This window comes from Lathamus discolor, chromosome 2 (genome assembly GCF_037157495.1).
Source record: "Lathamus discolor isolate bLatDis1 chromosome 2, bLatDis1.hap1, whole genome shotgun sequence".
Taxonomy (NCBI): domain Eukaryota; kingdom Metazoa; phylum Chordata; class Aves; order Psittaciformes; family Psittacidae; genus Lathamus; species Lathamus discolor.
The window spans coordinates 12365134-12381209 of NC_088885.1; the positions used below are offsets into that span (position 1 = coordinate 12365134).

Here is a 16076-nt window from a genome sequence, read left to right on the forward strand (position 1 = left end):
GAACTCAGTTGTCAACTGACTCATCTGAAAACTGGCAGTAAGAATGTTGCCTATTGGATAAAGAAGCTTGTATTTAAAGCTTGAGAAAGCCTATTCCATAGTCAAGAGTATCAAAAGTCTCAATAATATTGCTTAACACTTGATACTTTTGTGCCTGTTCTATAAGGGAAGAAAACATTTAAAATTGTGGAATTCTCTTGAGAGTAGAAACATACTTGGGGTTTTGTTTGCTGTCCTGGGTTCAGCAGTAGCAGTTATTTTTCTCCTTCTTAGTAGCTAGTGCAGTTCTGTGTTTTCAATTTTTGGCCTGGGAACAGTGTTGGTAATGCCTATGTTTTTAGTTGCTGCTCACATGTTTGGTCTGGCCAAGGACTTTCTGAGCCTCATGCTCTGCCAGGGAGGAGGGGAGGCTGGGAGGAAGCAGAGACAGGACACCTGACCCAAACTGACCAAAGAGGTATTCCATACCGCAGCGCGTCATGCCCGGGATGTAACTGGGAGTTACCCGGAAGGGCTGGGACTGCAGGGTTGGAGGAGGTATTGGTCGGTGCTCGGCCGGGGGGCTTGGGGCGAGTTATTGGTCGGCTGGTGTTGAGGTGTTGTATTCTTTCCTCTTGTTATTTCCTTTATCATTACTATTATTGGTTGTAGCAGTAGTGATTTGTGTTATACCTTAGTTACTGAACTGTTCTTATCTCAACCCGTGGGAGTTGCGTTCTTTTTGATTCTCCTCTCCGTCCCTCCAGGAGCAGGGGGAGGGCAAGAAGGGGGGGAGTGAGTGGACGAGCTTTGTGATTGGGTTTAAACCACGACATTTGCTCATTTTGGTTTTGGTTTTAAATGTTGGGCCTTCTTCAGATGGATTAATCCTGGTAGATATTCTGATGGCCCATGGTTACAACTTATGTTCTGACTATTAAATGTATTGGGACATCAGCATAGATGGGAAGGGAGGAATCTTCAGAGAAAGACATTTCCAATGGTCATGGAACAAAATAGCACTGAATACACTTGGGCAGAGGAAAGAATGCCGAGAAACATTACAGGGCTTGGTTGTCAGGCTGGTTTTGCTTTATTGTCACAAGTTTCTTTTTTCTTATGTAAAGCCTGTATTGCTTGAAGCGGAAAAAAACCCTACAGTTTTTTCTCAGAAAGGAAGTTTTTAATTTATCTTCTCCTGAATGTTATTATGTTGCTCTTACCTTACTTAGATCAGTATCTGTTAAACAGATTTGATCAGCCTAAAGCAAAAGGAACTTGTAGGTTTTGCTGTCTTTGCAGCAAAAAGAAGAAGAGAAAAAGATTCAAATAAATACTTTTGCACTGCTGCAAATAGTCAGAGATGGGCCATAACAGAAGCCCAGAATGTCTCAATTTAACTCCGAATTGTGAAATATGACCTTTTTTTTTTTTTTCTTTAGGGAAAAAAGATGTAACTTTAAGCATTCAAATTAATCTTCTAGTTTCTGATTTACAGACGCCTTTAATTGTCAGGTGGTTATTAGGTAACGATTTTTGGCTTTTTTTATACTTCCTTAGGTGCAGGTGTTTGGACTGTATTCAGCGGAAGAGTTTCATGAGACGTTTGACTGTCCTATTAAAGTAAGTGCTTGTTTTAATCTTTAGTAATTGTGTTGTTGTCATCTTTAATAACAGAAAGGTCACATTGAATCTAAATGAGAGAGAGGAATACCGCTTCCTTGTAATGTTATTCAAGTCACTGGGAAATAGTTCTCTATCTCAATATAAAAGCTTTTGAAGCTTTTGATCTGGTTAGGCAGGAAGAAAGCCAATCTTGGTTTTGTAAAAGGTATGATTGAGTTTTTCCAATACAAAAGGCAAAGTTAAAGTATCCTGTTTCAGCTGTTACCTGCCTCAACATATTTATTTCTTTGTACCTCTGTGGTAGAAATTCGGAGGGTTCTGCTAACTGGGAGGTCCATAATTTGGCAAGCAATTCATACCTGTTAAACTCGCCTTGGGATAAGGGGATGGGTGGTGAAGCTGATGTACCCTGTCCGAAGGGAAAACTTCAGTTACACCCTGCTCGAGAGAGATGTGGCTGCCTAGATGTTGAAAAAGAACTTTCTAGTAGGTATATGGGAAGATATAGCTTTTTTAAATTAGAAATGTTTCTTGCAGGATTAAAAGTGGCGTGGGTAAATGATTGCATTTTGCTGCTTGGGGTCTTCCATGGTGCAGCTGCTCTTGGAGGGGGAAGAAAGGAATGAGGTCCATAAGTTTTCACACACATGCAGTGTGACTCGCTTCCTAGGGCGTTACTGCTCTTGCATTTGGATCTCCCACTCTTGACACATAACACAGAAGGCAAAGAGGCTGTTTAAGTTCTGCTTATGCTACAGAGATTGTCCTGCCACGGGGCTGAGGTGTGTGTGCCCTCTGGGCAGGCCTGCAACGAGACATAATCGGGGTAACCCTTGCTCGCAGCTGTCGTTTGCTGCACAGTCCTAATTCTGCTACCTGCTGTGCAAAAAAAAAAGTAGTTATTTGGTATAACGTGGCCCTCAGTGTCAGGTGTGTGACTTGTCACATGCCATATAATACAGAGAATTTTCTTCTTTTCTAGGAAAAACAACCAGAGATGTCTGAAACAGCTAGGCACTATTTCAGAGCAAGAACTCAGATGTAATACTTGATACTTGCCAAAGGTTTATTTAGTTGAAAAAGTGATTTGGTGCTCCCTGTAAACTCTTATTTAAGCCACAATCCTCTTCTTTCTTTTTTTGTTCTTCTCCCTCCTCCCCCTCAGATTGTTGCTGTTCATCCTCATTTTGTGCGATCCCACTTCAAGCAGTTTGTAACAGGAGGGAAAAAGGTAAGCAGCCATGAACTTAGGCTATCTTTAAACAGCTTTTAAAAATAGCTCAGGAAGTTGTGTGTGTGATTTGTAACACCTAGAGGAAAGAATTCAGTTTTTTGCTTCTCTTTATACACTGTATTCCAAAACATTCTTGCTTAATTAAGACTAATTCTGGGGGGATGGGAGGGTGGGGAAATGCACTTTTTAGGTTAAAAACATATTATTGCAGCAAATTGAGCTTTAGAGAAGAAATACTGCTTACATTGTCCAGGCTTTCTCCATTCATTTCAATTTATTGAAGTGGGAGCAGAAGTTAGACCTTATATTGGTCTTTTCCAATGCAGGTTGGTCTTGGTATTTGGGATTTTCTGTTGCTTTACCTATGATTTTTTTTTCTTTAAGTAAACAGCCTCAGGTATCTTCATCATTTCTAGTTCATGGTGTGGGTTTTTCATTTGTTTGTATATGAAGTAATTCAGGGCAGCTCTTGTTAGACTATAGCTCCCACTTTTTTACGTGCTTGCATCTGTCCAATTAATGTCTTCAACTTGGGGTAGTTGTTACTTTAAATGTGCGTGAAGTGTCTTATTGGCGTAAGGTACAAGTCTGATTTCCGGACTCCAGCTGTTCCCAAGTCCTAAAAGTATCTTGTACGCCATCGTATCTTTTCACTCAAAATATGAAGTTTGAGTTGGAACTCTTTCTTGAATTTTCCTGTTGCCTCCTCTTATGAATTAAGGATGAACAATCCTCACTTACAGATGCATCAAACCGAATGCCGTGGCTCTCCCTTACCAGTGTGTAAGAAATATAGACTTCTAGTGCTGAATACAACTTCGTTTTCATTAACAGTTCAGTATGTTTCAAAGCATAGCAGTGTTTTTATTTTGCTTTTAAGTAGCATGTGTGCTTGACAGCTTTTTCTGGCTGGTCAGAGTTGGTGTTGTCCTTAGAATAATGCACAGTCAGTGTATGTCTTTGTCAGCCACCAGTTTGTGAAGCTTTTTAGTGCTGATAAAAGGGTATGGAAAGAGAGAAACAGGGAATTAATAGAACAGGGCTCCGTCAGGTGGTAAAAGAGCTTACATTCACCTGATGCCGAACAGAAAAAAACATCAGGGAGTTAACATATTCTCTTTGGTTATCTTTGATTACTTGACAGGTTGTTTTATATTCTGTCCTCTGGGGAATGGTATACCCGGTCTTAATGCATTCATTTTTTTGCTGAGGAACTTTCTTTTCAGGAAAACTTTAATTGACATCTTAACATGAGGTATTTAGCATTGAAATGAATGTCCCTTGACACTTGTAATTAGGTTTTATTGATACATAAACCCAACAAATAAAAGCTCTTAGCCTTGTGGTAGAAACCGTTCCCCTTTTTCTCCTTTCCTCCAGAAGGAGCGTATGTGCTTGTATGAAGGCAACAGCAAAATGCTCTGTGAAAATTCAGAAAGTTAAATTTCACCTGCTTACTGATCAAAGATTTTTTTTCCTTTCTGGAAAGACAAAGGCCTTAAAAAAACATCCCTGCTTTTTATTTGCATCTCTCCTTAAGTGTGAAGCCCAAGAGCTGTATGGGGGCAGCAGGCAACAGGGAGTTGGTCTGCAAAAGCGAAGGCTGAAGCATACCACCTCAGGCTGTGATCTTGCATCTCTCCCTGTGTCTGGAGTTTATGTAGTTGGGTGAGCAGCTTCAGGAAGGGGAATGGGACCTCCTGTGGCTCCTGAGGTCTTTGCAGTGACACACCGACTTCATAGTCAATAGCAGGCAGGGATGGGAGGCATGCTGCGTGCTTCGCCACCTGCGCCAAGATAGGACAGCAGTAAGGATAGAGGTAGCCTAGCCTCAGTTTGGTTGAAGCTTAAGAGAAGAATTTGGCTTAAAGCCTTCATGCTATGCTCCTTGTCTGAGCTGCATTCAAAAACAGAGTGTGAAGTGTGTAAACTCCTCATCAAAGGGTTTTAGGGTCTGTCTTTGTTTCTAATTATTCTGGGAGGTGGTGACATAATGTAAATTAGCATCTTAAATGTTGGAGTTTGTGGGTTTTTTTAATTATTTGTAAAAATTACTTGAGGAAATAAAAGAACCAAGAAAGAAATGTGGTCGTTTCCTCAAACGCCTCTAGTTGTATTATGAACATTGTCATCTCAGAACATGAGGAGATGTTCATAGAATCACATAGAATGATTTGGGTTGAAAGGGACACCCCCCCCCCCCCTTGTCCTGTCACTACATGCCCTTGCAAAAATGTTCTTTATTTCTTTAATTTCATGCTGATTTTGGTTTACAGTGGAACAAAATGAAGAAGCCAAAGTACACACACATGCACACATGAAGCAAGAACTTGCCTCCTGACCTTAACATTCTGGTTTGTCTCATCTCAAAAAAACCCACTTTAAGATATGCTTAAATTTATTAATTTTACAGCCATGAATCTGTTTCAATAGGATTCTTAATGACTGAATGGGGGGGACTGTAGCTGTCAATTACCACTTCCCCAGTTTTTTGAGAAACAGTTCTTCATACCAATATAAAATGTCTCAACAATACACTTTCCAGTTTAACGACCCTCTGCAGAGCGTTTTGCACATGTTCAAGGTGTAGAAAAGTCTTTAAAAAGATAATGTAGAGATAGAGGGGGGAAAAAGGCTAAGTGACGTGCTTCAGGGATAGCGGTGCAGCTCCTCAGGTCTCAACACAGGTGGGTGTTTGGAAGTTGGGTGAATGGTTGTGTGATGCTGCGATTTGCCGCATCTTAGAAGCTCAGCCTGACCTAAAGCTGAATTAAGAGCAGTGCTCCTTGGGGTAGCTGTTTAAATCATTGCAGACTGTTGGAAGCTTAACTCTACTGTGCATGTGCTTACACGGTTGCTTAACTAGGTATGTACTAGAGTCTTCTAAGAGCAGTTTTCCCCTAAATTGTATTATGAAATAATTAAACAATTTAGTTTATTTACTAAACAAATTTTCAGCCTGGAGAAGGCTCTGGGGAGACCTGAGAACAATCTTCCAGCACCTAAAGGGGGCTTATAAGAAATCTGGAGAGGGACTTTTTATAAAGGCATGTAGTGACAGGACAAGGGGGAGTGGTTTTAAACTGACAGAAAGGAGATTGAGATGAGCTCTTAGGCAGAAGCTCTTCCCTGTGAGGGTGCTGAGGCCCTGGCACAGGGTGCCCAGAGAAGCTGTGGCTGCCCCATCCCTGGCAGTGTTCAAGGCCGGGTTGAATGGGTCTTGGAGCAACCTGGTCTAGTGGAAGGTGTCCCTGCCCAAGGCAGGGGGTTGGAACTGGATGAGCTTTAAGGTCTCTTCCAACACAAACCATTCTATGATACAGCACTAGTTTTTAAAAGTAAAGAACTTTCATTAAGCTTGGGATAATATCATTGACTTCTGTTTTGGGCTGGTTCTTTCACATCGTTTTTTTTATTGAATGCATGTTATCCGTGACTAGAAACAAGGCAGCTACTGTGGAAATGTTGACACAATCACAGTGAGAAGCAAGAGGTATCATCCTAAATAGAGGTGTTTCCCTGTTCCTCTCCCCTTTATCTCTGCAATTAACTACAGCACCATTGATGAGATGACTTGACAGATGATGGTAGCCCTGAAATAATACCGTATATTGTAAATAACAAGGCATTCCTGTCCAGAGTAGACAGCAGAACTTCAAAGCAAGGGAAGAATCAAATTCTATGCTATTGAAGGCCATAACCTTCTACCTTGTAAAAAAGGGTCTAATCTTAAAAAATAACAGGGTAAATCCTAACTAAATGAGGGTGCTAAAGCTGAAAACAAGGTGTTCTTCATTTAACTGTTAGAGTACTGTTTTTTCCCAGCACATCAACTAAGTGAACGTTATTGCAAAGTCCAAGTATCCATTATATCCACAGGGTTATAGATAGAACTAGCAAAGAGCTTCTCTGGGCAATCTGTGCCAGTGTTTCACTACCCTCACAGGGAAGAGCTTCCTAATGTCTAATCTCAATCTCCCCTCTGTCAGTTTAAAGCCATTCCCCCTTGTCATCTCAGTACACACCAATGTAAAAAGACGCCATATACAGAGAAAGGACAGCAACTGCAAAGAATGCACGAGCAGGAAGAGAAACAGCATTGCTGGGGTCTGCAACTGCTCTTAGGAGTGGTGGAATCTGTGTGTTAAAGTCAAGTCTGCCAGGGAATGTCTCAGACTTTTTCCTTTCTTTTTAATTGTCTGCTTTTTAGTGTCAGCAGATGCACTTTGCTTTGTGAGTAAGTAGATGACCTTTACCTCTGAACCCTATGATATGTTCTTCATAATAACTGGTTGGACTACTTTGACAAATTATTAAATTGTCAGGATGCTGTTTGCAGCACAGTCCATTTTTAGAAAGCAGATAGTCAGCTGTTTGGCATTATGTTGGGTAGAAGAGTACCAGACAAGAAGGGCAGATTGCTTTGTAAGCTATAAAATGTCAGTCAGTAAATACTCCAAGGTCTGGTTTAAGTGAAGAAAGAGTAAATACTGTGGCATTTTTTTTTTACATGCATTGGATAATTTACCATAAGTGCGAAACAAAACTAGCAGCAGGCAAGCCACAGTGATACAGGTCTGTGATTTGCTTGCTGCAACGTATGATGCCCAGATGTATCCCATATTACTGAACAGATGAGACTTTGATGTGTAGTAATGTGCTGTTTGTTTAATAAGCAGATTACTTGGCTTCTATTTCTTCTTTATCGTTACTTCTGCGTGCATTTCTTCTTTACTGCAGAAAACAAAGCATTTTCCTTGGCTCTGTAGCTCACAAATTTGGTTTGTGTGAAGAGGGGATGGATCATAGTCCTGTGTGTGTGTAATCTATAGTTGTGTGTTTTCCAAATGTCTGTGTCGAAAACTTTTCATAGCCTGAGGTGACAAGCAAAGAGGATCTAAACAGGTGAAATGTGTGAGAACTTGTGTCTCTTCCTTCAAGGCGGCAGGACTTGCTTTCCAAGTTGTTAATTCTGTAGTCCTTTGTGAATAGGCAACAGCTGGAATCTAGCAGTTGAGTTATTAAAAGTGCAATTTAATGAAAGTCCTATGGCATTTGTTTGTATTCAGCATCTCAAAATGTTTAGCTTCTCTATCCAGGAACTACAGCAGCAGCTTCTGTTTTGTATCTCAGTTTCCACTGCGTCCCAGTGCTGGTGTTGTCTGCTGCTGCCTCCTTGCTTGATTTCCCTTGACTGCACATACTACCCTTCCCTCCATCCACCCCCAGCTTCTTAGCCAGCAGTGCTTTGTGATGGTACTTTGAAAACTCATCTTCAGTTGAAAACTTGAGGCTTGCATTATTCTCTGTCTCGTTTGAGCTCATCGAGTCCATTGGTGTTCCAAACAGAAGTGATAATTTTTTACTGTTGCTGTATTTTTTCCTAGGGATACATGATTAAACAGTAAGTCTTAGTGTAGCATTGCTGTTCTGTATTACTCCTGGATATTTGTTAATCTTGTCTGTGCCTGTAAATGTTGGTTTTATGCTGAAAACAATAAATACCTGTAGTGATCACTTGTCACCATGGCAGTAGCATTACAGAGCTTTTTGTCATCTTGCCTGGCTAAGGGAGGAGGTTGGTGATACAGGCGCCAAAACCCAGCACAGATGCCACAGGTAGGCACATCTTCACGCTAAGGCAAACAAAAAACAGGACAAGGAAAATCGTTTGTTCAGAGGACTGAGAATTCCTGTACATAGTTGAAAGACTGGGATTCATGTAATTAGTGTTAATGCTAATTGCATGAGAGGCTCCATTAAATCCAAGCGCTAGTCTAGTCGCTTTAGCGGATGCACTCTGAAAGAGTTTTGAGCTCTGTTTGGAGGAGGTTAATCTCCTGGTAGTGAAAGATAGAGAGATGTGCATTCACAAATCCAAGAGAATTACGTCCACTTGTTTTTAAAACCAAAAAGTGCCCTTCACCATCCTCTTGTCTTATACATCAGTGTGTCATTTTCCTTAATGGTCCAGTGCACAAGCATAAATATGTAAGAAGAGTGGCAAAATAATTAGCGTACGATCAGAAGATTGCAGTGTACTATGAAGGAGTGCAAAGTCAAAGTTTGTTGTATTTTAGCTGTGTTACGTTGTGGAACGTGCAAGAGATGCTAGAAGTGTGTTCTAAGCACTGCTGTATTGTATCAAAGGACTAGAAAGATTTACCAGAGCAAATCATAAAGGGGGAAATATAAACTGTATTGCAGAGAATGAAAGGAAGTGATTTTTGTGGCTGCTGTTGAAATATAAGTACTGTGAATGCTGACTGCCAAAATATGGGATTTATGAGAAGTAAAGTCCTAAAATATTCTTTCCCCTACCAAAAAGAGAGGGAGGTGGTAGGAGGAGCCCTTCCAGAAACTGTGGATTTTTGTTATGTGTGGACCTTCTCTTGAAGTTTTAAATGGTTTTCTGGTGCAATAAACATTTCAATGTGAAGACAGAAAGGAAGTCTAAGAAATAAATTAGGCTGCTTATTTTGAGAGAGATGGATAGCAGTTCCAAAACACATAGCAAAGTTCTGGGTTCAGTAATTCAGTTTCCAGGTGTCATTGCTGTAAGAAATTAAAGGTAAATCACGTTATGCGTATCAATAAATTGCAGATAATTGCGTGGCAGATAAATTAGTAAAGTGCCCTTCGACTTCAGTGTTGGACCTATTACTTTGCTGATGTATATGAAATTCTGGGTGCTGCAGTGGTCCACATTCATTTCCCATCTTTATTACAGGCAATAGCAGGCTGTTGTCTTCTACTGCCTTGGTCTAAGAATTGAATTAAGTGCATGCTTACAGCTGAGCATAGACTGAAGCAGGATTTTTTTCTAGTTTCCTTTTCTACTCACTAGTTCTTTCTCAGGTAATTTGTTTTCTTTGTGGTTTCTCACTCAGAGTCATGAGAAAGCATGGTGTCCACAAACAAGGAACAGTAACAGAATAGCTGCGAAGTGTCATTCTGAGCTCACTCTGCATCTTGTGTGTAGTAAACAAACTGAAATCATGATTCAGTCACAAGAAGAAAAGATTCGAAGTCCAGTTAATATAATCAACATCAGCCAGTTTCAACCTTTCATGTCATCTGCATCCGTTTTCTCAGGTCTTGTCCAGTAAGTCCAGGTGAAAATGCGGTGTATTTTGCTGCTGTCCATGGGGTGCTGGTGAGAGAAGCATCCAAGTGGCAGAACTAGGAAAAAAATTAGAGTCTGGATCAGCACAGCACTGTTCCTAACGACATCCTCAGTTTCTGAGTGGAGCTGATTTGGGCTGAGGGCTTCTCAGCCTGTATTTCCTGTCCACCTACCATCCTGCTAGTGGAAATGCCTCTCGCCCTGCCTTATGTGCATAGATGTTACCCCTGCTTTCAGTCTCTTGCCTTGGTTGCTGTAAAAGATCTATTCAGTAGCCTTTTCATAGGTGGAAATGTGAGCTATGTGAAGGACACGGTTATTTTGGGCAGGGTTTAAGTGTCTGGATAGGCTTAAGTGTGAAGTTTGGTGTTTGCAGTGCATTTAGGCAAAACTTGTGGATAGATTATGGTGGGTAGTGTCGCTTTTAAACTTTTGGGGAAAATACTTGTCTTTTGGTGCATTGGTGCCATCTTGTGGCTTTAGGAGAGAGAGGCAGTCTATAATTGCTGTTAAAAATCTCTTACTTAGTTGAAAGGTATTATTCTAAACAGCTAGTGTCTTATCATTTCACACATTTATTCATATACAGATGGTAGGAAACCATGTATAAAATAGGCATGTCTGGCTGGAACTCAGATGGGAAATACTAGCAACACAGGTACTTGACTTATATTTATTGTGGTAAAAGTCCTTGCAGGTTTTACATCTCTCAGTGGTCATTGCGCTCGTGTGAGCTTAGGTTCAGGTTGTGCGCGTATTTGTACATGGGTGTACTCATGCAAAGCACTGGTACCTTAGAGCATGATCTTTGTAGGTGCTTCAGTTTACTTGGGTATCCCTGTGAGCACTGCAGTCAAAGTGATTCCATGTTATAATCCTACTATATAATTTCCTGAAGCCATACAGGAACTGGTAAAAGAGGTGGGCTTTTGAGCAAACTGTCTGCATGTAGCTGGGTTTTCCTTTGCTGCTGCAAAGCATTTCATAACATCTCCTGTGCATTTAGATACTCTAAAATAACTTCCTTATTTGCAGAACCCGGGATTCCCAATCATACAAGTTTTGCAATCAGCAGCGCCTGTGGTACAGTGCAGTTTGCATGTGTGGGACTAACACATGCCATCTCTAGAGCCCTGTGGAAGGCCATGTATCTTTAAAATGGAAATAATTATACTTCCTGTTCTTCAGAGAAACTTGATGGAAGGTCTGTTTGTTAAAATTATCACTGAAGTAGGTTGAATTGTGTAGTATACAAGATTTTCAATGGCTGTGTAGTATATGAAAATGTTTGACTGTATTTGCTTCTCTGATAGGTGTGTATTTTTTATTTGCCTTGAATCCAAGAAGAGTAAGGGATAATGAAGCAAAAATTACCTGCCATGTTTGCGCACAGCGCTGTGTCACAGAAGTATTTCTTGTTGCACTTCCTTCTAGTTGCTGTTATATGAGAGAGGCTGGATGAATAGATGGAAGCCTTCGGTTTTACATGAAGGGGAAGGAAATATAAGAAATGTAAAATGGAGAGGACACTTGATTGCTTGGGCCAATAATATGGTAAGTATTTGTCACCTCAGTTAAATGAACAAAAATACCACTGTATTTCAATGTTTATTGCCAAAATACTCCATGGAAAAATGGTGCATTTGAAGAACGGAGTATAAAAAGCATTATAAAAAAGATAGAGTTTTAGATCCCCTTTCTTCATAGATATTTCTTCTGGTCTTTCCTGTGGGCTAGGCAGTGTCCTCCATGTGATTGCCACTTCTGAAGAAATTAGGAAAAGTAGCTCTGCGCATCACTGTTGGAGATGGTCACTACTGTGCGCTCTTGTAGAGTTTTGACCAGTGCAATTTATTGAAGTGAACTATCTGAGGAAGGAATGCCAGTTTATTTCTTCTCTATATAAACAACAGAACATCTCTACCCCCTGCAAAAAAACCCTAAACCTGTCTGGATTTTGTAATCGGTACTGAAGCGACAGTGGGTAGGCCACTAGGAAAGGCGAGACTTGGGAAAAATAGGCCCTTTTTGCTCTAAGTGTAATTCGTATTTTAAAGGGAACCATTGCTTTGATGCTGAGTGTTGCATTTCATCCATCACTGTATATCTAATTGATGGGTCAAGGTCTGTATTTTAAAGCTCAGCTGTGAGGGATATGTTTTAAAGTGTGTATCACGTCTAAATTCCAAATTCTTACTTTAAAATGTGGTAAAAGTACTTCTGAAACACTTGGCTTTGTTCCTTCTCTTGTTTTTCCCTCCTGAAGGGAAGCGTTTATTAAAATATTTCAAAGCCATTGTTCTTTTATTCCTTTCAAAGCCAGTTTGATATGAATTGTTAGAGGTGGACTTGTGTTTATTTGCTCCCCTTTAATAACTGCATTAGAATTGAAAGTTCAGTGAGTGCTTGGTCGACATAACATTATCCTTTTTGAAGGTTTTGTTCTTTTCAGAGCTATACAATTAAAATATATATTCTAGGTGAATCTGCTGGGAGCGGATAGGACAGTCGAGGAGAGCTATCCCTAGAGATAACACAGAATACTAATAAAATGTTGAGAGCCATCTGTCAGAGACAAAAAGCCATGGTCAGGGCCTATCTTTCAATGAAAAATGAAATGACACTTGCCCTCCAAAAGATTAATATATTTGGTTATTGGCCTTTCCCTTCCCCCTTTACTTTTTTAAACATTCCTACATCCTCTAGCAAGGTTTTGTGTTCCATTTCTTTTCTTTCAAATCTTTTGTAGCCTTGCTGCTTGCTGTCTTTGTGTAGCTGCCTAGTTTTTATTTTTTAATCCCTTTTTTTGTTTGTTTGCTTTTTTGGCATGCTTTATGCTTTTTAGACATCGGGTATTAGGAGGTTATATAGGCAAGGTCTAATTCTGCTTGTCAGATGCTCAACTAACCTGTGTTTGCTGCTGTGCCCTCTTCCTCGTCCATGGCCAAAAGTGTAAGTTTTACAAATGGAGACACCTGAGGTGCAAAACTTCAGAGGCATTTGGCTGCATAACCTCTTTTTTAACAGGTTTTAGGCTTCTTCATGATAGGAAGTTGATTCTGGAAGCCCTTTTGCTTCATGATGCACATGGCATGTTTACAACCATAGGGGTTTCTATGGTACTGGTTTGAAAAGCTAGTCTATCTCATATAGGATTTGCTGCCTTGTAGGAAAACAAGTTGTGATATGGGTCACTTTTATCTGAAAATCATCCTTGAAGACAAAGTGGCAAGATTATTAAAAGACAGCTTTATGAAAATGCAGCTCAAGCAAGACTGCAAAATTTTATCAGATGAGCTTAGACAACACAAAACATTAAGCTCCTTGTTTATGTTACCCAGAGACCTGGGCTTTGTATGTTGCAGTGCTTTGTGCAAGTTTTACCTGAAACATTGGTGGCTGTTAACCAAAGAGATGCCAATAGGAGCATGTTGCATGCTCAGAGTTCTTCAGTGGCAAAGATCACTGGAAAAAGGAAAAAACAGTCCACCCCCATGCCACTTACTAGCCTTTTGACTTAAAAAAGTCATGGCTTAGACTCTGACCCTCATGTTTAGACTCTTTGACTCAGCAACAGTTGAATCTGTACAGCTGGGGACATAGAAATTCACAGTGGGGGGGAACAGAAACAGGCATGAGAGTCTTTTAAATCTGTTTTGTTACTAGGGAAATCCTAACATGGGATGGCATCCTGGACGCTGACCTTTAAAGGTCCCTTCTATCCCATTTTCTGTGATCATTAGAGTTGTTCTTTAAGCTCAGTGAGCAGAAAAGAAATACCTACTAAAAGACTTTGTTTTATTTTGGGGACTTTTGTTTTTAAATCACGAAGAACAAGTCATTACTTAACATGCAATTAATATCCATTTTGCTATTGCAGAGGCTATAGCTCACCTTGTCTAAATGGCATAGAAAAATCTCATTAATGGCTCCTTTTTTTACCCTCCCTCTCTCAAATGACTTTAATCTTCCTTTCTTTAAACTTTCTGTTCTGCTAGTTTAGGAGGTTCCCCAAGGAGGCAGTAAAAAATCACATGATACAAACCCAAGCATCATTTAAATAAGCTTGGTTTTGTGTTTTAATGCAAGAGTAGAAATGTATTTCTAGAGAAGTACAGATTGGCTTCAGTTATCTTAACGAGTTGTTGCTTCACATCCTTTTTTTTTTCCCAAGGTGGAAATTTCTGCTTCTTTACAGGGGCTGTTGTGGAAGAGCTGGGATTTTTTTCACTTCTCCAGTTGTAGCACCAGCCCAACAAGCTGACCTTCTTCATGACTCGAGTTGCTTATTTGGCATATGAATTTAAGATATCTGACTTACTCTCATCGCTTTGTTCTTCCGTCACCTCCTGGGTTAGATGGGTCTTTGTATCCACAGCTTTTTCTTTTGGGACTCTCAGGCCTACCCTGAAATTTATGCCATAAACTGCTATGATTGCTTCAATAATATGGGATGTCATGTAGAAGTTTGTCATGCTGAATGAAGTTCTCTTGTATTTAAACTTTCAGGGTGTGAAGATACTTGACATGATCTCCAAGCAAAGAATTACCAATGTGCCTCGAGATGACATAAGCCTCCGCCCAGATATGTATCCCTGCAGCCTTTGCTGGAAGGATAATTTAACACTGATTATTGGCTGGGGAAATTCAGTAAAGGTGCGATTACCTGTCTTTGTAATAAATGCTTGCTGTTATCACAGAGAAACAGAGGATTATTTCTGAAAAGCAAAGACAATCGAAAAAAATAGAATTTGGTTTGACTACAGTGTGCAGAGCTCCTGCTGCCATAGAAATGTCATTGGACTGACCCTCATGAGGTGAAGGAGTGATAGACACCCAGCGGTCAGACAGATCTCTGTGTGTGAGCAGGCAGCGAATGTAATCCTTAGGGACACCTCTCTGTGCCTTGGAGAGATTGCCTCTTTTGAAAGCTTTTAGTGGGCTGTTAAATTAATTTCTTTTGATTAGCAGTAAGGAAGAACAACTTCCCACAAGGTGTTTTTGGAGGGGGTTGTTGTGGGGGCTGCGGAGGTTGTGACTGCTAAAACAGCCACATGATTTGGGTCAGTCACAGTGCAAAAAAGGGTAGGGGGCCAGGCTGCTTGGGGTTTTGTTCTGCTTTCAGCAGGGAACTGGCATTACCAGCTTGCGCATTGCAGGCTGACTTATTGTTCAGACCAGCTCCTGACATGAGTTTGTTAGAAGCCTGTTAGCTGTTTTCTAATAACAGCCTACTACATCACTGCACAGTGGGAAATTAAAAGTGCTCAGTAGGAGTAGATGGAAAGGGAGGGTAAAGTGAGGTAGGTGAAGTGTAAAAAGCTTTTGGAGCATTCAACTTAAGAGTTTTACAAATGAGAAGGTTTGCCTTAAGTTTGGCATCTGTCTGCCTTGTATTGTGTGTGCTTCACAGTGTTTGGGGATTGGCATTTCCTTGTATGTACACACTCTCCTCCTGTTACTGGCAGTTGCAATAGCATATTGTTACTGACATTGTAAGGTAATGAGACACAAGGTGTGAGAAGATAGCAAAACCAAAATCAAATCTATGCTACTATGAAGAAATCACAGTGGGCTGTTGTTCTTAGATTTCTCTGATGTGGTCCATCAGAGTGGACCAACAGAGGCCAGCTGTGGACTACAGATACAACCTTCCTGTCTGATTTTCTTCTTCAGTAATGCGTTGTCACTGTTGTACAGCCAGTGCTTTTCAAAATGCAGAGAAGTATGTCTGAGAATTCACAGAAACTCCTTATTGAGGCAAAGTTAGTATCATTTTAGGAATTAGTTTGTTCGTCATAATGACCCGAATCTCTGTTTCCTAGATTTGCTCAGTGAAAGAACGGCATGCCAGTGAAATGCGTGACCTTCCAAACCGCTATGTGGAAATAGGTATGATTGCATCAATGTGCTCTTTTTCAAAATTATATAAGCTTTAAAGGTCTGTTCTCACATTCTAGCCTGAAAAGCTGTTACAGTTCAGAGGCAACATGTATTTGTAACATAAATGTCTCCTCATTTTTAGTTGATGAGGTTGTCATAATGTCCTCCTGCATTGTGAGGCTTTTGTTTTATTTATTTGTGGAGTCTTAAATTCCGTGATCATCTAAA

At 40.4% G+C, this 16076-nt stretch overlaps 1 protein-coding gene across 2 annotated transcripts in view; it reads left to right on the top strand.

Moving 5' to 3' along the window:
- VPS41 (VPS41 subunit of HOPS complex) overlaps nt 1-16076 on the top strand; it is a 98263-nt gene that overhangs the window by 39022 nt on the left and 43165 nt on the right. For both annotated transcript variants that reach the window (XM_065665739.1, XM_065665740.1), the window contains exons 6-10: nt 1540-1602; nt 2771-2836; nt 11400-11519; nt 14475-14621; nt 15791-15857. In XM_065665739.1, the coding sequence (XP_065521811.1) occupies nt 1540-1602; nt 2771-2836; nt 11400-11519; nt 14475-14621; nt 15791-15857 (463 nt within the window). The remainder of the gene's footprint in view (nt 1-1539; nt 1603-2770; nt 2837-11399; nt 11520-14474; nt 14622-15790; nt 15858-16076) is intronic.